The sequence below is a fragment of the Symphalangus syndactylus genome, chromosome 14 (assembly GCF_028878055.3).
Source record: "Symphalangus syndactylus isolate Jambi chromosome 14, NHGRI_mSymSyn1-v2.1_pri, whole genome shotgun sequence".
Classification (NCBI taxonomy): Eukaryota; Metazoa; Chordata; class Mammalia; order Primates; family Hylobatidae; genus Symphalangus; species Symphalangus syndactylus.
Window position 1 is genome coordinate 10,125,376 of NC_072436.2, and position 23,374 is coordinate 10,148,749.

The 23,374-nt window shown below is 49.5% G+C and overlaps 1 protein-coding gene across 8 annotated transcripts in view; it reads left to right on the plus strand.

The window, feature by feature from the left end:
- Positions 1-22,536, plus strand: part of RNF157 (ring finger protein 157) — a 100,236-nt gene extending 77,700 nt beyond the window's left edge. For 6 of the 8 annotated variants that reach the window (XM_055242131.2, XM_055242134.2, XM_063617141.1 and 3 more), the window contains 12 exons: positions 10-57; positions 2,173-2,244; positions 2,794-2,953; positions 3,147-3,259; positions 5,229-5,467; positions 6,305-6,413; positions 8,491-8,602; positions 9,078-9,250; positions 9,495-9,560; positions 10,483-10,531; positions 12,358-12,468; positions 19,134-22,536. In XM_055242131.2, the coding sequence (XP_055098106.1) occupies positions 10-57; positions 2,173-2,244; positions 2,794-2,953; positions 3,147-3,259; positions 5,229-5,467; positions 6,305-6,413; positions 8,491-8,602; positions 9,078-9,250; positions 9,495-9,560; positions 10,483-10,531; positions 12,358-12,468; positions 19,134-19,252 (1,371 nt within the window). In that variant the 3' untranslated portion in view covers positions 19,253-22,536. Of the gene's footprint in view, positions 1-9; positions 58-2,172; positions 2,245-2,793; positions 2,954-3,146; positions 3,260-5,228; positions 5,468-6,304; positions 6,414-8,490; positions 8,603-9,077; positions 9,251-9,494; positions 9,561-10,482; positions 10,532-12,357; positions 12,469-17,165; positions 17,207-19,133 lie in introns of all 8 variants that reach the window. The other 2 variants (XM_055242132.2, XM_055242133.2) reach the window with 2 other exon arrangements.
- Positions 22,537-23,374: the final 838 nt, after the last annotated feature.

The window sequence follows — 23,374 nt, forward strand, 5'->3', positions numbered from 1 at the left end:
TCATTCCAGCACACGGATGGAACTTTCTGTGTCAAGCCCCTCAAACAGAAACAAGTAGTAAGTATTTGAAGACCACAGACTGTTAGTATTAGGCTCCTTCCTTCCTTTTATTCTTTCCTTTCTTCTTCTCTCTCCCTCTTTTTTTGTTTTTGTTTTTGTTTTACTTTTTGCTCTCTCTTTTTCCTCTTTTTTTTTTTAAATCAGAGAAGAAAAGAAAAAAAGGGAGTGCTTTTGAATGTTACAAGCTATTACAAACGACTTGGGTGGCCTGAAAGGAATGCTGATTTTTGATGTCTTCATTGTTCCAGAAGTGTTGGTGTTGAGGGAGCCTTTATCTGAGCAAAGGACTTGAGAAATGAAAGAATAAGATTTATTTCCCAACATTGGGTTTAGGGAGAACTCCTTTTCTTTAAAATGCCAGAGTGAGAAACATTTCAAGCAAAAGGATAAAGCATCAGGGTCCAATTGAGGGTAATTAGAGTCATTGGCTTAATTTATCCATTCCTTTTCTAAAATTCAAAGTTAGCCATTCTCCCTCTTCCAGAAAGATCAGCACCTTATGCATATGTCTGCTAGAAGTCCCAGCCCCTACCATGTGCCAGCACTTTTCTTTCCACTCTTATAGAGGTAGGAGGAGACATCACTGGGAGGAGAGAGAGTGGTGCCAGTGGCATTGGCAAGGGGGGGGTGGGTGAGGGGCAGGTCATCTCACGGAGGGTGTAGAGCAGCTGGGTAGGAGGCGGGGTTGGGCTTCTTCGAGATGCAAAGAAAAGCCTCCCTGCAGATGGGTGATAGATACCTGAAATTCTACACTGTTCATTCTTTTAGGTTAATTACTCGCCTCTCTTTTAATGAGGTCAATGATAAGAATAACTTAGTATAAATTAGTTTTCCAATATAATCACTGCATGAAAACAAGTTTTAAGAGCAGCAGAGGAGGAAACAGATCCTGAGCCCAGGGCACTACCTGGGCAGGCCAGGCCTTGGTGAGTTGCCTCATAGGGGAAGGTCTGGTTCTCCAGGAGGCCTGGATGGGATGGAAAGGCTCAACCATTTTCCTCTTGTTAGATTGGCATTAGCAAGAGACTGTCAAACCGGAGAGTGGGATATAAAATCAGAGACCGGCTATGTCTTAGGGGAAGGGATGGCTAAGAAACAGAGGTGAGGCAGAAGAGCGTGCTGCTAAAAGTAAATGGGGCAGGGTCAGCGTAGGCACTGACATGGCCCAGGTTAATGGGAGTGGGATTGGGCCTTGGTAGTTGGGGTTTTAAGAAACAGGGCTGGCCGGGCTTGGTGGCTCATCCCTCTTATCCTAGCACTTCGGGAGGCTGAGGCAGGTGGATCACTTGAGGTCAGGAGTTTGAGACCAGCCCGGTCAACATGGTGAAACCCCATCTCTACCACAAAATACAAAAATTAGCCAGGCATGGTGAATCACGCCCTGTAATCCCAGCTACTCAGGAGGCTGAGACAGGAGAATTGCTTGAACCCAGGAGGCAGAGGTTGCAGTGAGCCAAGATGGTGCCACTGCACTCCAGCCTGGATGACAGAGCAAGACCCTATCTCAAAAAAAAAAAAAAAAAAAAAAAGAAAGAAAAGAAAAAAGAAAAGAAACAGGACCAAGAGGTGTAATTTTGCTGCATGTTGGGGATGGGGTGGCTTCATGGTGTGGGGTATACACCATTAGCCTCTTCCTCAAGGCCTTGCTATCACCCTTTGCATCCATATTTTCCCTTCCCATCTTTTTCCTTGCCAATTTCTTCTTCTTTTTCTTTCTCTTTTCCATTCCTTTATTTTTATAATGTCTGAACTCAAATTGGATTACATAGCAAATGCCTAGGTTTTAGTGCATACCCTCCCATCCTTTTTCTAGTCTGTGCCTTCTTAATTGTCCATAATAGTAAGCTGCAGTGCAAGTATTATTATTATATTTGTGAAATTTTATGTTGCCTGTTGTATATAATGATGAGTGAATTAAATATTTGATTTTCTTCTCTCAAAGAGAAAACATAAGTAAATAAAAGCATCCTTTACTTATCTAGGCCTTTGATTTTTTTTCTCATTATGAATCGGTAGTCCTTGGTTACCAAAAGAGGTAAGATGGGAGGGAGTTCCCACTCTTGCCTCTCAGTAGAGACAGCCTGTCCTTGAACCTATCTGTTTGCTGTTCAGGTAGACGGGGTCAGCTACCTCCTTCAGGAGATCTATGGAATTGAAAACAAGTACAACACACAAGATTCTAAGGTAAGTTTTATCCAAAATTCTGAATGTACTCTTTCCACAAGGCCAAGTGAGAAATCGTAAGCCAGCGTCCAGAAATTTAGCGTGCCAAGCTCTGAAATCAGTTAGGTCTTAGAAGGGTATTTTCTTGTTCCTCATTTCAGATCATTATGCTTTTACCACTTTGGAAATGAGAAAAGTAGGCTTGTTTGGCTTTGTTCTGCCGCAGAGCTCTGTCCAACTCGGTTTCCACCAGGGCCCTTTCTTTGCTCCTTTTCCTTTATCTGTGTGGTCCCCTAGGTCCCTTCAGCTGAGACTTGAAAGGCCCAGCTCTGAGCCTTATAGGAGGACCTCTAGTGGTTAGTCTCGTCCTCTCAATTTTAGGTAAATACTTCCCAGAAGCAGTGAAGCTAAGTGTGTGGACGCACTGGGTAAACGACAAAGTCCAATGTCAATGCAGATTTTGTTCATAATTATTACTTATATTAGCTCTTCAGCCACGCTGCCTTGTCAGTAAAGTATGGGACAGGAAGGGCTTTGTGCCATTGGCTACACTTCTTTCTCCTCGGCCAGGTGGCTGAAGACGAAGTGAGTGATAACAGTGCCGAGTGTGTGGTGTGTCTCTCGGATGTCCGGGACACCTTGATTCTGCCCTGTCGTCACCTCTGCCTCTGTAACACCTGTGCAGACACCCTGCGCTACCAGGCCAACAACTGCCCCATCTGCCGACTGCGTAAGCCCCAGAGCGGCAGGGGGACTGGTGGGTGGGAGAGAGGACAAGAGGACATTTACAAAACACTGAAACGTGCTGCTGCTGGATCTGAGAAACGGATGCGCGCTGGGAGGGATCATGGTTTCTGTCTGGGCTCTTGTTCATCCTTAATCCTGCATCAGGATGTCCTGATTGCCTGTTTTCTTCTTCACAGCCTTCCGGGCACTGCTTCAGATCCGAGCCATGAGGAAAAAATTGGGCCCCTTGTCCCCAACCAGCTTTAACCCCATCATCTCATCCCAGACATCTGACTCTGAAGAGCATTCAGTAAGTTGGGCTCAGAACCACGGCCCCTCTGAAGCAAATGCCTCATTGGCTTTTTTAAACTTTTCATGCTTCTCTACATGGCATTGCAGCAAGGAATTAGACCCGGGCATGCTGCAGTATTTAGCAAGCCGGCTGTGAGCATGCATTAAAACCAACTTATTACTGTGGAAAATTGAATATTGGTCATGAAAACCTCCCTTTTCCTCCTTGGGAACTTGGTGTCCAGTTAATGTTTACCATTCCTAGAGCCATCTGCTTGCAGTTTCACTCCAGCGAGGTTCAACTCGAACTCCCCCAGACAGAAACAATGGGACGATTATTTTGGATTTAAATACAACTTATTATCTTTATTTGAATCCTCGAAGAAAGTAACTGTTTTTCTTTATCCTGTTTTGTGACCTCAGTGCCTGAGATAAAGTAACTGACTTCAGTTTCCTAGTGTAAGTGCTGATATTAGGGTGAAACCTCAAAGTTTTGCAGTTAAAGAGCAGCAGATACTGTCTTTCTTTAGATTAACGCACTGCTGGGAGAGATTATTATTTAATGAATGGTATTGGGATAATTATTAGCTATTTCAGGAGGAAAAATTAGTTTAGCACTTTACTCCTTACCAAATAAATTCCAGCTGGAGTAACTAGTTAACTATATTAAGAGCATCAAACCAAACAAACATTACAGCAAACCAAGCAAAACATTCAAAACCTAGAATAAATTATAGATGATTATTTAGTTGACTTTGGTTTGGAAAGGATTCTCTAAGCTTGAAAGCAAGAACCATACATTTTACCACCTAAAAAGTTTAGCACTTCAGAGATCTAAAAGGTAACCAAAATTAAAAGTTAGACAACAAACAGTGGTTTTTTAAAAAAAGTATTTACAATGTATGTATCAGAGGAAAAGCTAGTGTCTTTGCCATAGTTCATATTGAATAAAACAGTAGATAAATGGGCAAAGGGCATAAACAAAACATACTCAACATAGAATTTTTTAAAAAGTTCAATCACATTAAAAATCAATGATATGCAAATATGAGAATACCGTTTTCCAACTTTCAAATTTTAAAAACTTTTCTTTTTAGCGATTCTCCCTGCTTTCGGGGAAGCAGTCAGAATAGGTCTTCTGTATTACTTATAGGAGTATAACTAGAAAAGGCACTGAAGAAAACAAAACAGCAGAAAACAGCAGTATATATCAAGAGCCTTAGAAACATTTATACCTCATCATCTAAGAGCTAGTAATTTAATAACAAGAAGATAATTTGAAAAAAGGCATTCAAGGATGTTCATCAAAACTTGTTCACAATAGGATGTGTTAGACACAACTAGATTCCCAGCACTAGGAGAATAGTTAGAAAACTTAGGGGATCTATGAGAAGGGGACATACATGAAGAGGCTTCAGAAACGAAGGAAAATACTTATGTTCTGGCCAGGAATGGTGGCTCACATCTGTAATCTTAGCACTTTGGGAGGCCAAGGCGGGAGGATCAGTTGAGACCAGGAGCTCAAGGCCAGCCTGGGCAACATAGTGAGATCCCATCTCTGTTTTTTTAAAAGAGGAAAGTATAATAAAATAAGCAGAATATAAAATTGTTATTTACAGATTGATCAAAACTGTGTAAATAGTACACAGAAAAAAATGGGAAGAAGAGACACCAGCATGCTAACAAAAGTAACTTAGGGTGATTTGATTACTGGTGATTTTTTTTCCTTACTTCTATGTATTTTCCAAATTTCCATTATAATCGGAAAAAAAATAGAGACTATTAAGAAAAAGCTTACCAATAAGCAGGATCTGCAATGTGTGGTTCTTTGATATTTTATCTCTGCCTCTAGTACAGTTGTTCTTACCAGACCCCCCCACCCAAGAACAGATATAAAACATTTTTTTCAGTGTAGAGTAAGTAGCATGATCATGTCATAAAACAAAAAGGATCTAATTAATTTTTCAACCTGTCTCTGTTTCCCCCAGTCCTCAGAGAATATTCCACCAGGCTATGAAGTAGTATCTCTTCTGGAGGCCCTCAACGGGCCCCTCACCCCGTCCCCAGCAGTTCCTCCACTTCACGTGCTTGGAGATGGCCACCTCTCAGGAATGCTCCCTTCGTATGGCAGTGATGGCCACCTGCCCCCCGTCAGGACGATCTCGCCTCTTGACCGCCTGTCTGACTGCAGTAGCCAGGGACTCAAACTCAAAAAGAGTCTCTCCAAGTGAGTAGTAGCCAGTGCTCCACACTGTTGCCCCCGGAATCCTTGATGAGATGCTTCAACCCTCCTTGGTGCTGGCCCACATCCTGGGGACTTAGGGCAGAGTAACCCTCTGGGCTGTTCCCAGAGCTGCTTGCGGGAAGGTTATCCCATCCATTAAGAGATGAAAATAAGATGGTATGTAGGTACTTAGGAAAACTCTGATGAGACAAATCTCTTATGTATTCTTTTTTTTTTTTCAAGGATAGGGTATGGGATATAGGGAAGAGGACGCTGAACACTGTGGACAGGGCCTTCTAGGCCCCTGGGAGCATTGCTTAGTCCAAAGACTGAAGGAACCTTGTGATCCATATCTCTTAAACATCTAAACCTAGCTAGGCACAAATCATGACAAGGTTTCTGTGGCAGAGTAAAGGGCAGGGTATTTTACAGATGAAAATATTGAGACCCTGTAAATGGCAGTGGTTTTTCCCAAGTTTAGATAGCAAGTCATCAAAGGAGCTAAAAGTAAAACTTAGTGCTTCTGACACCCAAAAGAGGTCTCCATCCCTCCCTGGTTCTCTTTTCTATCTCCCTAGTCCTACTTAAGATTTGGGTTTCGAGCCAGGCAAGTTAGCCTGGACCTACTCAGCTCCTCAGGAAGCTGTACTCCTCCTCTGTTAAAGCGTCAAGAGGATCGCTGAAGCCCAGGAGTCCGAGCCCAGCCTGGGAAACATAATGAGATGCTGTCTCAAAAAATAAACAAAAAAGATTTGGGTTTTCCCCTCAGCTCCCCTTGTAGTAAGTACTGTTCTTTAAGTGGACGTTGGATATAGCTGCTTTTCCACTGGACTCCTACAGATCCATTTCCCAGAACTCTTCCGTGCTGCGTGAAGAGGAAGACGAGCGCTCCTGCAGCGAGTCGGAGACACAGCTCTCTCAGAGACCGTCCGGTCAGCATCTTGGAGAGGTAATGGACATTCTTCTCTTCTTGGGTGTTGTACTCCAGGGACTTTCCTCCTACCTGCATGCCTCGTCAGGTCCCTCTGCTCTCATTCACTCATCAAACACCTTGTCAACACCCTCTGAGGCAGTGGCAAAGGTTTCACTGGATTCATGCGTTCAACTGTGTGTGCAGCCTGTATTATTTGCCAGGCACTGTGCTATATGCTGAGGATAGTAGCTGGGACACTACAAAAGTCCCTGCCCTCGTAGCATTTATATTCTTGCTAGCTGGGGTGGGGGTGGGGGACACAAAAGACAATAAGTAAAAAAATACACGTGTGCCAGATGGTGCTGTGGATCAGCATGTGTGACGTGTGGGAAGGGAGTGTCACGGCTGGAAGTGGGGGCTGCCATTCTTAAAAAGCGGTCCAGGAGCCGAGACCAAGGGAAGTGGGAGAGCTAGCTATGCAGATATACGAGGAGAGAGGGCCCTAGGCCTGGGAACAGCAAGGAGAAAGTCCTGGGGGTAAGTGGGGGGTGCCGGGAGGCCCATGTTGAAGAATGGAAGACAAGGCTGGAATTTTCTACTCTGTGCATCCCACAGAGACCTCACTTAACAAAGGCTTATGCAGCTTCTCTCTGTAGGGCACTGAGCTAGGTACAGTGGGGCATAGGAAGGTAAATAAAGTGGTCCCTGCCCTTAGGTGCTCAGGTCTGGCTGGGACAGGACATATACATGGGAATAGCATGTGCCTGGCACATTGTTCTTGCTCAGTAAGTATTTGTTAAATGACTAAGTAAATTTTATAAAAAAGAAGTGTGCCCAAAACAGAGACAATAAATTGCTGTGTCAGAGATGGAAAAGATCATTGTAAGTGGAGGAAATCAGAAAATGTGTTATGGAGGAGTAGCATTTTAGCTAAACCTTGAAGTTTTTTAGACATGGAGAAAAAGGTGAGAGAAACATCCATGTGGAGAGCATGATGCATGCAAAGGCACAGAGCAGGAAGTCGGGGCTCAGAGCAAGCCAAGGGCACAGTGAGTGCTTCACTCCCCAAAGGCCCACCCGACCGCAGCGTGCAGCCTGGACTAGACGGGAGACAGACCCAGCCAGGAAAGGGTTTCGGTAGCCCAGGCAAGAAGGACTGTGTGACAGGCCGGGCACGGTGACTCACGCCTGTAATCCCAGCACTTTGGGAGGCCGAGGCGGGCGGATCACGAGGTCAGATCGAGACCATCCTGGTTAACATGGTGAAGCCCCGTCTCTACTAAAAATAGAAAAAATTAGCCAGGTGTGGTGGCATGCATCTGTAGTCCCAGCTACTCGGGAGGCTGAGACAGGAGAATCGCTTGAACCCAGGAGGCAGGGGTTGCAGTGAGCCAAGATCACGCCACTGTACTCCAGCCTGGGCTGGGCGACAGAGCAAGACTCCATCTCAAACAAAAAAAAAAAGTGAAAAAAAAAAAGAAGGACTGTGTGTGCTAAGACAAAAGAGGAGTGCCTGGAGGAGAGGGAAGGGATTATGGAGACACAGTTCGTAGAACTTTGCATCCGTCTTGGATGGGTGAGGCTGTGCACCCAGATGCCTGGCAGGTGGGGGCTGGGATCGGAGGTGGGGGTGTGGGAGGAGCAGCAGGCTGGGGAGCACGGTGGTGTTTGTATCAGAAAGCAGCTGGGCAGGAGTTAACTGGGGTCCACGTGGAGATAGCCTGCAGGCAGGAAGGCCTCTGCTGGCTTTGTATGCTTTTGCGCAGAAGGAAAGCCGATCATAATCCTGGGGAAACGTGGGGTGTCCCCATGTCACAGCTGCAGGGTGACCTGGGTCACCTGAGCTGCAGTCTTTGTATGGCCGCGGCAGATGCTGTGCCCTGGGCAGGAGGTGTTGACTGAAGTGTGTGCCTCCCCTGGGAGGCAGTCATTCCAGGCTTGGGCTGAGAAGTGAGGACGGAAGAGAGAAGCTGCGGCCTCTGCATGCCACTCAGTCCCTCCCAGTGTCGCCTTTCCTCCTCATCTCTACCCAGACCTCCGCCCTGACCCCTTCCTCCAGCACAGGTGACTGGCGCTTGCTCCATGTCCTGTTGTGTCCCCCCACAACCCCCAGGAATGTGGTATGACTCCAGAAAGTGAGAATCTCACCTTGTCGTCATCTGGAGCTATTGACCAGTCATCTTGCACAGGGACGCCTCTGTCATCCACTATTTCCTCCCCAGAAGGTACATAAGCAGCGGGGAGTGGCTGCATGTCCTTCCCCCTTATCCAGCCCACAGTGTCCTGGTATTTCCTCCAGGAAGGGACATGGGAGTGGCAAGCTAATACCTGGACTGCATGACAAGTAGGCCCTGGCTTGAGAGGGAAGAGGACTTGCTTTCCTACCATGGGATAGCGGGCTTGCCTGTAGCTAGGGGGGTGTCAATTCTCTCAGCCCCAGTCCTGCTGTAATGAGGTTTCCTTTAGCATTATGACAGGGAAAAGCAAATGTCTTGTCCCCGAGGCTGAGTTCTGAGCTCTAAAATATAAAGGAACAGAATTTTGGAAAACCGTAAAGCTAAAACCACTTTTAGGGGAGGACAAGATATGGCCACTTCACTCCTCAATGCCTGAATGCAGGGAGAGGGGTCTGCTCCCCAGAAAGCTTGCAGAAGCCCTGCCTGACCTCCAGGCTCCTTTCCCCATCCCCTGTCTCCAAAGGCCCTGCCAGCAGCAGCTTGGCCCAGTCTGTCATGTCCATGGCATCCTCCCAGATCAGCACCGACACCGTCTCCTCTATGTCTGGCTCCTACATCGCCCCTGGCACTGAAGAGGAGGGAGAGGCTCTCTCTTCCCCCCAGCCTGCCAGCAGGGCCCCCTCAGAAGAAGGAGAGGTAAGGGAAGGGACGGGAACTGCCCTGGCTTCTCTGTTCTTTGCACACATGTCCAAAGTAGCATAACCAAAGGTCTGCCATGCATGGCTGCAAAGCCCCCAAAATGCCAGGAGTGCTGCAGAAAACAAGGCATTCCCTTAGGTCTGACCCTCCCATTTGACACCAGTTTTGTTCTGAAGAAGGTTTGGGTTTGCTGCCATGAGAGCTTGATGGAAGAGCCTGTAAAAACTGTGCTCTTCTGCAGGGGCTGCCCGCGGAGTCTCCAGACAGCAACTTTGCTGGCCTCCCAGCTGGAGAGCAGGATGCAGAGGTAACCCCAACAGCACAGAGTGGTGCCCCTTCCCACAGCCAGAGGAGTGCTGGCCTTGGCTGGGGATGCCAGTAAGGACCAGGGCCGGGAGGCTGTGCTGACGAAGCCTTCCTAGGGGACATGCCTAGATCAGTGAGAAGTGGAATGTGGGTAGAGATGAGAGCAGCTGCTCCCAGGCCTGTGGACTGTCCAGTGAGTGGGGCCACTGGTTCCCAGGGTCACTGGTGTGGAGTGAGTTTGAGAGGGAACTTTTCTGGCCAGCCCCTGGCCTTGAGAATATATTGTCCTTCATTCCACTAGTATTTACGTGGGGGACTACGTCACAGGTGCTCTACTGGTGCTGGGGCACATACAGACCTATACAGACCTGTGTGGCGAGGTTTCTGCCTACCCCCAGCCCACTGCACCCATCTAGGAGCCCAGTCTAGCAGGCAGACAGGACCACAGTTCAGTGTGAGACGTGCCCTGACCGTGGTGTGCTGTGGAACGCCAGCTCACAGTGAGAGCCCTAGAACTCTTTTTGAGCCAACTCCTCTCGATGGAGGATCTGGATGGGGTTTGGGATCTTAAGGGATTTCTGAAAGTCTTATGATCTCACGGTTTGCTCTTTCATTTAGTAATTTTTACGTCCACCTTAGAGAAACAGTATCAGCTAAACTATTAACAAGGATGTTCCTGACAGACCATTCTGAGCATATATGGGTAATGTGGCTCGGTTCTAATCCCTATAGGCAGATGGTGCCTCACCAAGCAAGATCTGCCTCTACTCAGCCTCTGAGGCATATTAAACACAGATGGAAATATATGCTATTAACGTAGGCGCTGGAGTTAGATACCATTAGGATGATTCGTTTTGTCTTCAGCCAATCAGTTTACTCATTTTGCCGCTTCACAGACTCACAGGGCCTTGCTTCTGTCCTAGGGAAATGATGTTATAGAGGAAGAGGATGGGTCACCCACGCAGGAAGATGGTAAAAGATCTGGTCCTTTACTTCTTTCTTTATCTTTCTTTCCTGGGTATTCTTTAAGGGGTAAAGAAAAGGGTACCGGTATGACTTGATGGCACTGCTCAGTTGTATGGGGCTGTTAGAGGAAAAGATCGTCTTCTTAATGGTACATCAAAGCAAGCAGGGCGTTGATGACCTCTATGACCTCCTCAGCTCTTTCTGGGCCTTAGAGCCATGGATGTCAGGTGCGGGTGCTGCAGGAGATACATACAGGTCCATATTTACCTGAAGTAGATTCGGAAGCTCTCTAAGCAACTCCCATCATCAGCCGCCCTGCTGCAGGTTTTCAGTGGAGCCCCACAGAGCTGTTCTGGCATTCTCAGTGTTGAACAGCAGTAGCCATTTCTTCCACTGGGGGGAGGGGGAGGACTATTTGGCAGCTGGTCAGGTCTTGCGTTAGTTAGGAATATGGCCGACATTACTGTAAAAGAGGACTCTCAGGAGCCGGCAGACATGTTAAAGGCGTGGTCAAGGAAACAGGTCCAGGTTTCTTCAAGAGCTCAGCTTAGGCAAGTATTTTAAAGGCTGTTGTAATAATCTTCCTTTACCATAATTCAGGCCTCAGTTATATCTTCAGTTGGAAGAATGTTGTTTCCAGTAAGGCTAGAAGAGAAGGAATGGCCCACAGAGCAAGGACATAGGAGGAAGAAGGGGGGCAGGAAAGTCTCCCCCAAGCAGGGAACACTATGTGTTCCAGGAGCCAGACTCTTCCCCCTGCTGCTCTGAGGCACCTCCCTCAGGGGCACCTCCAGAGCACACGTATGCCCGGCCTGGATGCAGACGCGCCAGCAGATGTCATCCTATTGCTTCTGCTTTAGCGCTGGCCATCGCTTGGGAAGTGTTGGAGGTGTGCATGTGGACCTGACAGCTCCCGCCTGGCCAAGGAGCTTGAAGGAGAAGGTGGCCGCCAAGGCTGCCTCCGTCAGCTCTTGCACCCCAGCCCAAGGGGGTTTGGAGTGTCACCAACTCAGCTGATGACTTCAGTGCTTGAGGCTCTAGAGTTACCCCTTGTGATTGTTTCTCCCATAGAATATTTGCTTCTAAGAGGTGCATTGTGGCCAGGTTGTTTCACCTGACATTCCCTAGCCCGTGGAATGGATTTGTTTTCTTCTCTCTGTTTCACTGAGAAAAAAAGAGGGGAGCTTGATAAAAAACAACTTTTAAAACTTTTCGCTTCCCTTCTTACATGTCTGTAGATTTCTGGTTAGCCACCTAAAACACACTGAAAATAACAACTCAGGTCTCATAAGAAGGGAAATCATAATTTTGTGAATATAGTCATTCTGATTTGATGTGCAAAATTGTGGACCCTAAGACCTTTAGTTGTTGTTTCATGTACTTATTTTGCAGAGCCATGTTGTCCTAAACACACCCAGCTCGCACCCAAGGCGGATGCAGGCATGAGCAGGATGCCCTCCCCACTGGCCCTCCCTAGCTTCTGCTGGTTGGTCGCAGCCTCACCAGCCACCAGCCTGTCCTCTGCCCAGCTCTGCTCGCTGTAGTGTTCTTTGTTGAGCCTGTGTCCCACAGCCCTCCTCAGTGATCTGACTTGTTAGGGAACAGCAGACGGAAAGGGCTGTAGGGAAACAGCAGGATAGTGCGAGAACACAGACATGCCCACACAACGTGATTCCTTTCTTGTCCACTCTTTATCCACTTAATTATTGTCGTTTTTTTAACATATGATTTGATTTTTTTTTTGTCTCCATCCTTAAGATTTTTATTTTAAGTACAGCAATGCAGAGAAAAACACAGCCAGCCCCTCTCTAACTGCATTAACTCCGTTACAGGCCAGAGGACATGCGCATTTCTAGGTATGGAGTGTGACAATAACAATGACTTTGGCATCGCAAGCGTGAAAGCACTGGACAATAAGCTGTGCTCTGAGGTCTGCTTACCTGGTGAGTGGCAGTCTGCCGAACATGAACTTGGTGGGAGACGATCCCTGTGCTCTTACCCCTGCTCTCACCCTGGTACACCCATCTCCTGCCCTGCAGTTCCTGCCAAGAAGGCCTGGGGTGTGCTAGTGCTGGAGACCAGTTGCTGAAGGAAGTAAGAAGGCCTGGGAGAGTCCTTGAGCTTTTTGCAATGAGCCAGCCTTGCTCTGAGTGAGAATATTAGGATAGGAAGAAAGAAGCAAAACTTACGATTTGGCCTAACCACTCTCCACCCCACATCACGGCCTTGCAGGTACCATGTCAGGTGGCCCAGTCTTGTTTTCATCAACAAAAAGTTTGAGCAGACAGACACCACCTCTCTCCGAAGGTCTTGGAAGGATTGCCTGCGCCCTTTAAAAGTGAAGCTGTAGCTCCTCAGAAGAAATGTGTTTCAGCTAGGATCAGAGAGGAATGTGAAAGCCAGCATTTTAGAGGCTAGGGAATGGCTCTGTGATCCAGGGAGCTTTGGGTTCCCAGTTGCATTGTACATACTACTGGATTTGGATCCCAGTGGAAAGGTCAAGTTAGGGCTCCTCTATGCTCCCTGGAGCTGTAACTTCACAGGTGATCAGGTTGTCAGTGTGCCCCTTACTCCTCCTCATGGTGCTAAACCCAATCTAGGTAATGCCTTACACAGGATCATGTTAATCACACTTTGAGCACCGAGTGCCTTTTTAGTTAATGTGCCCGTTCAAGGGCTCCAAAAACTGCTTTTCTAAAATCCACATCTTGCCCAAGTGGACTCAGTCAAATGTCCCCTCCGGGTTTCACGACAGAAATTGTCCTTCAGATCGTGTTGTTTGAATCCTCGTAAACGTTCCCTGAACGAAGACTCACTTCAGCTTCAGAACAGCCACATCCCGGGTCCAGTGCTTTACTCGCTCAGCGATGTGGCTGGAGCGACCTCTGTGGTTGCCACTCTCCATCAGCCTGTGCAAGACACAGTCCAAGCACGTTCTGGCCCCACACAAGCTTGTGGCAGGGGAAGCTGGAATTCTCTAGAGATACTTTCTCCAGCCCTTCAAAGGGCTTTCTTGAGTCATTTTCTATTTAGTTTGTTCTAAAGACACTGCCCAGGCCTCTTCATCTTCAGTGAGACCAAAAGAGGCAGTCCCCTGCTTCTCCTGCACAGGCCCAGGGAAGACCCCCTTCCTGCCTGAGTGTGGAGGAGGGAGTGTTGACCACAGGGCCAGCCTCCTGCCAGTTAGGCCTGGACTGGAGCTGCTGGGGCCCAGGGGCTGCTTCACTCCCTGCCTTCCCACTCCTGGCCTGGCTTCCATCTGTCCATTTGTGTTTCACATCATTTTGCCAAATGTAAATCTGTCTGTCTGGTTTGTTTATTTTCTAAACTCATGTATGTTCTCTAGACTTGGTATGAAAGTTCGTGTTCACTCCGTGCCAGCACTGTCCTCCTCGCCAATGCTTCACCCCGTCCAAAGCTTGCTGGGCACGCACACACGTGGGAGGCGTTCGCTTGGGGCTGTGAGCAAGGCTCCCATTCCTAATTGGCAAGGGGCCGTATTCAGGGTACTAAGATCTTCTGAGAAAAAATATTTGTGAGACCGCATTAATTTCTGCTTTACAAAAATGGGAATGCTTCTGTGGCAAGGGCTATGGAAAGGATTTGGTTTTAATTGGCATCCTCCGTCAGTAGTTGGGTGAAAATGATGTCTCTGCCTTAGCTGTGCCCTGTGTCTGAGGCAGCTCTACCCTGGTCAACCCCTTACTTGGCTTTAGGAGAGAAATTTAGGTTCCTGCCTCCCTCAAGGGACTCCCTTACCCCTATTTTTTTGGCAGAGGGAGCTGCTGGGAGTTGTTTTAGCCAACAGTGCTAGTGGAAACTGAGCTTATTCCTCCTCTTCCTGACTACTCTCAGCTAACCTGCTTGTTGATAGTTTACTCCATGGGATCACGGGAGGAGAGTGAGGACTGGGAGGAAGAGAGAAGCCCTGGGGTTCCTTAGGGTGACTTGTGGAGCCAGCTATTTAGAGATTATGGTGGGCTCACAGTTTGTGCCAGACATGAAATCAAATGTCTGTGGTGGCTCTCGGAAGAGGGCCTCAGGTATAGGCACGGTTAAGTGTCCTATTATATCCTCACCAGAGGCCTCAAGATAAGGGGCTGTATTCAATATACTAAGATTTTCCAAGAAAAATATGTGTGAGACTATATTAATTTCTGTTCAATAAAAATGGGAATGCTTCTGTGGCAAGGACAATGGAAAGGATTTGGGTTTTTTTGGTTTTTTTGAGACAGAGTCTCGCTCTGTCACCCAGCCTGGAGGGCAGTGGCGTGATCTCAGCTCACTGCAACCTCCACCTCCTGGGTTCAAGTGATTCGCCTGCCTCAGCCTCCTGAGTAGCTAGGATTACAGGCGCATGCCACCATGCCCAGCTAATTTTTGTATTTTTAGCAGAGACGGGGTTTTACCATGTTGATCAGGGTGGTCTCGAACTCCTGACCTCAGGTGATCTGCCCACCTCAGCCCCCCAAAGTGCTGAGATTACAGGTGTGAGCCACTGCGCCCGGCCATGATTTGTTTTTAATTGGCATCCTTGGTCAGTAGTTGGGTGAAAAGTGATGTCTCAAAAGCTCTGGTTCCCTTTTTACTTGACAGGGAAAAGCACATCTCTAGGCAAAATGTGTCTCTGGTTCCACTGTTAGCATCACACTGGTAGCAAATTTGCTGGAGAACTCTCTGGAAGTGTCTGCTAGGTTACAGACAGGAATAGCCACTTTGGTAGGTCCCGTGGAATAAATAGGCCTCTTCATACTCAGCTGTAAGTTCAGCTTTCTATCCTAGGGCTGAGATACCACTGGCTGTCTTGGCGCCTCATTGCTCCTGCGGCCAGCTGTCTCCCCATCAGGACAGCTGCACATGCGCCTGGTCTCTGCTTGAGTCTATTTCCCTCTTCAAGCGGGTGCCACTCCCTTCGTGGAGGGCCAGTGGGAAATGGAACCCGGGGTACAACCCATGTTGTCCCTGTGCCCTGCACCTTGCTCACGGGCTCTGCCAGGAGACCCGGCTGGTGGCAAGGACTGAGAACCTTGTTGGTTCCCATCCTCGCCACTCTGGTAACACTGGTGAGGGGCTTAGAGGCACTTTTGTCATTCTAGCCCCTCTCCCCCTAAGAAGCTTCTGGGTCTTCCTGGGCCCCAAGACCAAGGGTGGATTTTTGGTTTTTCACTGGGGAGTGGTGTGTTCTGAGATTGCTTCTGAAAGGAATAAAGGAAGGAGATCTCAGTTGACAGGTGTGACAGGTGGTAGTAAGACTAGAATTGCGAGACCACGCTAAGCAGATGTGGCTCTGAGGAGTTTGGTGGACTGTTACACAGGTGGCAGGAAAGTCATCGTGGCAAGTGATAGTTATATGAAGGCTTGGGGTAGTCAGTGATGGAAAAAGGCAAAGATAGGCTAGGCACAGTGGCTCACGCCTGTAATCCCAGCATTTTGAGAGGCTGAGGCAAGTGATCACTTGAGCCCAGGAGCTGGAGACCAGCCTGGACAATGCATGAAACCCCGTCTCTACAGAAAATACAAAAATGAGCCAGGCTTGGTGGCGTACGCCTGTGGTCCCAGCTACTCGAGAGGCTGAGGCAGGAGGATCGATTGAGCCTGGGAACCGGAGGTTGCAGTGAGTCAAGATCACACCACTGCACTCCAGCCTGGGAGGCTGAGATGGAGTGAAACTCCATCTAAAAAAAAAAAAAAAAAAAAAAAAAAGGCAAAGATAGTTTGGGTCTTTTTAGTGGAAATACAGATATAATTTTTAAATGACTGCATTCCACTGGAATGAGCATATCCAGTGAAATCTAAAAAGGTTTATGGAGACCTAAAATTGAATTCTCTCCTCTTTTTGAGAGGCCTCAAAACCCAAGACTAAGATGCTACTTGCACTTTGTGGGCACTAAGGAAAATTCCAAACTAAGTTTCTCCTTCCCCTGGAGAGCAACTCTACAAAGACTGTTACAGTCCTTATATTTAATAAGTGGCTTCGTAGAGGCAGGAAAGGGGCTTGTGAAATTTTCCTGAATGTACTCCCAAAATCTACCTCTAGAGGTCTCTTCATACTCCCATTTTTGATATCCCAAAAACCAAGACGTGAACGGAAAGCACCTTTATCTATTTCCCTCTGAGGATTTTAAATCTCTATGCTCCATTTTTTGGCTGGAGGGGCCTGGACTCAGCCAGACAAAATGGCGGCACCCGCTCTGGAAGGCCCCTCAGCACCCACACTGACTTTCCACAGCCAGGCTCACCGTGAGAATGAGGCTGAGGAGAGAGCAGCAGCAGGGCTTTGCCGTGGGCCCCTCAGGGTCCTTGCCAGGGGAAGGTGCCCCCCGCTTGCTGCAGGATCTCCCTCACCACAGAGCATACCAAGAGGCCAGGAGAGCAGACTTCAGATCTGATTCTTGAGTCTTCCACAAGTAACCGGTTCTGCCCTGGCTAAGGCTTCTATAGAAGGTTGGAGTTTATAGCAAGGACTCCTGTGAATTCAGAGTCAGGACAGCTCTCTGGGCAGCCTCTCCGGCCCAGCCTTCCATGGCTTGCTGGTGGTGGCAGCAGTGGTGGTGGTGGTGGTGCTGCTGTTTTTATTTGTGCATGCATGTGTGTCTTCTCTCTTGTTTACCATTTGCTTTTGGTCTTTCCTACTGAACAGCCGCAGCTCCGGAGTCCTGCCCCATAAACATTGAGGAATAGGTATGAGATCTACCAAATTATATAAATGAACAAACAGCTCATTTTATTTTGGGTTCCTCACTTTAAAGGCAATATTAATATTGCCTTATATTCATCCTGCCACACTTAGACACATAGTGCCACCATTAGAGGTGAAAAAAAAAAACAACTTGACTCATGTCCCAGGCTCCAGTACCCACCCCCAGGGAGTAAAGATCCCAAATTCAGTTTGGATGTGAGAGAGAGATCCAAGACTCTCCTGTTCTCACTGTTGCCCTGGGGTCAAGCACCAGAGACTGTTACTAGAGCCTGAGGTGGATTGGCACACCAAGCCACTGATGGAAATCAGCCGTTTATACCTGCTGACTCTACGTGCCATTAAAGGGCTTCATGTCCTGGGCTGGCCTGAGGCTGACCCTGGACACTTGTGAGTGGCCTCTCTCAACCTTATGGCCACACTCTGCAGTTGGTCAGCCTTGTCCACTGAACAGGTCCTCCTATGGGTCAGGTGTTGTGCTGGGCTCTCGACTGCAACAATGAAGAAGTCATGGCCCCTGCCTAGGAGGAGCTTCGTCCCATGGAGGAGCTCCAGGACCTAGCGGTTTCCGCCGTGTGAGGCATGCGTGGAGCAGTAGTTCAGGTAGCACTACTTAGCTGTAGTGCAGGGAGCACTTAGGAGCACACTGGGCCTCACCCGCCCAGAGATGCCTCGTGGGGGCGGGGCACTGGGAGACATGGTTTGGGAGGCCCAGTGTCCGGAGGACGACATGCCTTCCCTACCCCAGGGAGCCAGGGGGCCCTGAGAGCGGAGGCAGCCGAGGCCCAAGGCAGGAGCGCTCTAGCCTCACTGGAGGGAGGGCACTGGAGGGAGCGAGCTCATCTGTGGGCAGGAGATGAAGAGGACTCCCAGGGGAGAGGCGAGATGGCCTGGAGGAGCCTGAGCACAGGCTGTTCTAGGAGGCAGATACTCACCAACACTCGCATTCTCTCATCTAGTCCTCACAGCAAGCCTGTGAGGTCAGTGCTCATCTCCCATCTGATGGATGAGAAAGCCAAGGCCCACAGTAAATTGATGTGCCCAAGATCACACCGTTGGAAGCTGGGAGTGGAGCCCAGGTTAGTGTGACTACAGATGGAGTCACGACACGGCTAGGAAGTGAGTCCACAGGAGGTTGTGGAGGATTGGATCCAGAGCACAAAGGAAAGAGAAGCACCAAGAATGGGTTTCCAGACAGGCGCTGGCACTCCTCATGTGGGGGCAGCAGCAGATTTGGGGAGAGGATGCATTCAGTGGTGGTATCTGTGGGACCCCGAGGCTGTCGGGCTGGTGTCTGCTGGGCTGATGGCACCAAACCTCAACAGCTGCGTAGGTGCAGGAGGAGAGGAAAGCGGCAGGTGACGGGGACTGGAGTCTCGCACTGTCCTCCCTCCAGGCAGCCTTCCATCCCAGCAACCCTGCTGGGTGGCCAGTCCTTTCTTGCCCCACCTGGGCCCCCACAGAAAACATTAACACTTGGGGCCAGAATGAACAGTCTTCTCACTTCCCCCCACCTCTTCCTGCCCCGATGAAAATAGCTCAGCGAGGCCCAATTTCCTTTTCCTGTCTATTGTAACCTATAGGCAAACTTTAAAACCAAGCAATTAAAATACAAAAGTGGATCCCAGGGTAAGTTCACAAAACAAGGAACATCTTTCATGTGCCTCCCTGTCCGGGAGCCACAGTGGCAGTGACTGTACCTAGCCCAGGGGGCAGGAGCAGGCTCTGCACCTGCCAGCACCTGCTTCTCTCCGTTCTCACGCATGAGTGCTGTGGCTTGCACCCTCATCGGAGTCTCAGGGGATGTGCATCCTGCTCCTTCTGTGCCGGCTCCTGGGCTGCCCTGCTGGAGACACCATCTGGATTTAGCCAAAGGTCTGGCTCCTGTAATGTTCATTTTCTCTTCCCCAGGTGCCTGGCAGGCTGATGACAATGCTGTCAGTCGGAATGCCCAGCGCCGGCGCTTGTCATCCAGCAGCCTGGAGGACTCTGAGACGAGGCCCTGTGTGTGGGGCCCTTTGGCTGTCTGAGCCCCAGCCTCTGCACTTGGGCTCCCCTCCTGCCCTGCATTCCATCCATCCTCACTCAGCTGCTGCCTACTGGGCATCCTCAGCAAGATGCTGGAGACTTTTCACCCTCCTGTGACAGCTGTTACAACCTGTAACCACAATCCCTCACCTCTCAGAGGGAACTGGAGCCCTCCTTTCTCCCTGTGACCTAAAGCCACTCAATGAACTGCAGCTCACGAGACCCTTTGCAGGGACTCTGGAATGTCCCCACAGTACCTTGATGCTCAGGTGGAACCTGGGGTCCATGGGCTAATTTGTTACACATCTTTTTTTTCTTTAGGGGGTAGAACAAGAAGGCTTAGAGTTTTGGCAGCTTTGTTACAAAGATCCCTCTGGCATTTGCTGGTCTCTGGCACATCATAACCAATTGGAAACCTGCAGTTTGGGGTAGGGCTGGAGGACCGCTCCTGTGAAAAGGGAGAGCCATACTGCACGGATGTGGCGTTTCCCTCCACAAGCACTAGGAGCACCTTTCTCAAGGACAAGAAATGGTAGCAACCAAAAGGTTGGTTGAAGGAAACAATCCTTCCTTCTGGTGGCAGAGCCAGTCTTCTGGGCCTCAAGTGCCTGTGTGCTTAAGAAGGAGCTCTTGGCCTGGCTCAGTGGCTCACGCCTGTAATCCCAGCACTTGGGGAGGCCGAGGCGGGCGGATCACGAGGTCAGGAGATCGAGACCATCCTGGCTAACACAGTGAAACCCCGTCTCTACTAAAAATACAAAAAATTAGCCGGGCGTGGTTGCAGGCGCCTGTAGTCCCAGCTACTCGGCAGGCTGAGGCAGGAGAATGGCGTGAACCCGGGAGGCGGAGCTTGCAGTGAGCCGAGATGGCGCCACTGCACTCCGGCCTGGGCGACAGAGCGAGACTCCATCTCAAAAAAAAAGGAGCCCTTGAATCTGAGAATCCCCCAGTTAAGATGATTTCCCTTAAGGAGCATTTCTCTTGATCAGGTGCATTCAGGGAGGCCTGCGACTCCATCCTAAGGTGACATTTCAAGAAACACATGTGTTGACCACCTCTGTGTGCCAAGCACTGGGTGAGGAGTGGTCATATATTACCATAATTCATCCTCACTCACCTGGGAGGTGGTATTCTTGTCCCTGTTGCCCCCATCTGTACCCCCTTTTGTTAATGGTTGAGAGAAATGTGGACCAGTGATTCTCAGTTTGGTGCCCGGGTCCCCAAAGGAAGTGGTGGGGAGCCTTGAGCTAAGTTCAGGCAGCAGCATGTGGCCAGCAGCAGTGCGCTGGGAACAGAGGTTGGAATCAGGGCTCAGGGCCTTCACCTCAAGGGCCCTCCCCATCCTCCATGTGTTCCTCCCTTGCCTTCCAGAGCTGCTGAACCTAATTACTGAAGGGGGAGATGGAGCCAGGCACATGCCGATTGGCAGTTCAGAAACAGTGTTCTGTTCATGTGCCCTCCCTGCCCCGGTCCAGTGCAAGGGCACAAATACAAGAGCTGAAACAGCATGGCTGGACTGTGAGGTGGTGGCTGCTCCGCCTTCCTCAGCGTGCATGTCATCAGTGGATTCCATGTGGCTCTTAGATGTGTTGTCTACTGGCCTTTGGAAAAGGTGGTGGTTTAGTAGGGCATGAGATTATTTGGAAAGCAAAGCTAGGAACAACTATTATTTGTGAGGTTGAGATGTGGGAGAGCCTTATATAGGCTATGCCCATTGTGGTGGACTTGTCTTAGGGTTTGGAATTGTTACCCTAAAAGCTTTTTGGCCAGGCACAGTGGCTCATGCCTGTAATCCCAGCACTTTGGGAGGCCAAGGCGGGCAGATCACCTAAGGTCGGGAGTTTGAGACCAGCCTGAACAACATGGAGAAATCCCTTCTCTGCTAAAAATACAAAATTAGCTGGGCGTGGTGGCACATGCCTGTAATCCCAGCTACTCGGGAGGCTGAGGCAGGAGAATCGCTTGAACTCAGGAGGTGGAGGTTGCCGTGAGCCGAGATCGCGCCACTGCACTCCAGCCTGGGCAACAAGATCGAAAAGATCAAAACTCTTTCTCAAAAAAAAAAAAAAAAAATTCAAGGCTGTTTCCAAGGCAGATAGCCTCAAAAAGAGCGTGGTGCCCAGGGGGTCCTTTGCTTCTGTGTGGCTGCAGAGGCCAGGAGTGCAGTGACTGTCTCACTGCCTAGTGGTTGTGGCTCACATCCTGCCCTGATGGAGGGGAGCCCATCATCCACCCTCTCTGAAATACTGCAGTAGACTTTATCATTTCAGGCCCCACCTAATGTACTTTCCTTCCCGCTACATTCTTCCCGCCCCTTTCATAGTTAAGATGCATAAGCTGAGCAATAATCCCACTTCCTGATTTCCCTGAAATATGAGCCCAGAAGCAGCAGGCGACAGGGAGCTTCCCTTACCCTGGGGTGGTGGCACACAGACCACCTCCTGTCCTGTCCCCTGCAGGTAGTATTCACAGTGTGGTGTTACCTGGGAGGAGGGAGGAAGGAGCTGAGATGAAGGAGATTCAGGTAAACAGTAGCCGCAGTGGCCAGGACCCCCTTCCTGGAGAGATTCCTCAAGGCCTCAGTCCCATGTCCAAGGCATACCTAGGTTAGAAATGTCCTTTACTTGTTTCTCAGTTACTATTTCTCCTCTTCCTCCCTCCCCCTGCCTTCTCTTGGCTGTCATTTAGCTCTCTGGCCCACAGAAATACTCCATCCAAGGAGTTGGTCCTCAGTGAGCCTGATGAGGACGGGTCAGTGGCCAACCCTTTTGCCCCAGTCCTTCATCTGGAGACAGTCACATAGTCACGTCAACAGTTCACCCAAAGAGAAGAGGTGGAGCCTGGGAACCACAGGACACAGCCTAACTATGGAGACCCAGGGCTCCTTCCTGCTGCACTAGGCCTGTGCTCTCCCTGTTGCCTTCAGGTGGTGTGATCCCGGCTTCCTCACAGAGCCCTTTTTTCCTTCTGCCCAGCTCCATCCCACCAGTTTCTAACTGCCCCGCCCCCCCCCCCCCCCCCCCAGGCATCTCCTGGGCACAGACCACCACACTCAAGCCCGCTCACCTGGGAGTTAGGGTCCTGCCCACTTGGAGTTAGCACGCTGGTTGCTCACTTTGCTTTGGTCTGCACACCTGGTGTGTGCATGTGTATACTGCTTGTGCCATCTGTGTACCCCTCTCCCTGGAGTACACTTGTGGTCACACTACAGCGGGGACATCAAGAATGCAATATTTATGGATTGCTGCATGATTCTTAAAAATGAATAAAACTGTTTACAAGGGAAGGAGAGCTAACTGCAAAGTGAGCTTATCTGTGAAAGTTTCTGTCTGACTTTCTCCAGCACTCTAATATTTTTACTCAAGAGGATCTGCAGTTGGAGGAGTGGGAGAGGCAAGGGCTAGGGAAAGGCATGTTGGTGGGGGAGTGATGCGCCGTAGCCGGGCCTTCTTCATGGTCTGGGCACCAGGCTTCCCGACCCCAGCTCTCCAGCTCCTGGGCAGAGGAGGGGTAAGCAACCCAGCCCCCACCACTGCCTCTGCAACCGCCTTAAACCGGAGAACGTCTAACCCTGCAGCTCCTCAATAATTAAAGAGCAGGAAAGCTGGTGACAGGAGGGAGGCCAGGGAAAGGGAGGAGGAAGGGATACAGTCCCCAGAGTCCCTCTACTCTTAATCCCTGTCAGTTAAAGGTTGGTGAAATTAATTGGGCAAATGACCCCGCTAGGAGAATTTGACAAGTCCATGACTTCAGAGTTTTACCCAGGGGCTCTGGTTCATCAGCTGTCTCCAGAGGAGTGAGTGCGCTTCTGCAGAAGCCTCTGGAATGTCAGCTTCCTGGAACCTCGAGGATACGGGTGGGGAAGGAGCTGCTTACTGGGACATACTGGATTACCCTACCCTCTTGGTGTGTCTGCCGCCTCTGTGGATGTAAGCGGCAGGTGGCATCAGAACGTCAGACCTGCCAGGGACACCAGAGAAAGACCCTAAGAGTCGGGGGAGAGGGAAAGGCTGCAGAAACATGAGAAAGTGCCACTTGTAGCGGAGAGGAAAGAAAACCTCAAGGATACGGTTCCCAAGCCTGAGCCCGCTCCCAGCCTTAGCACCCCAACCCCAGGCTCTGTC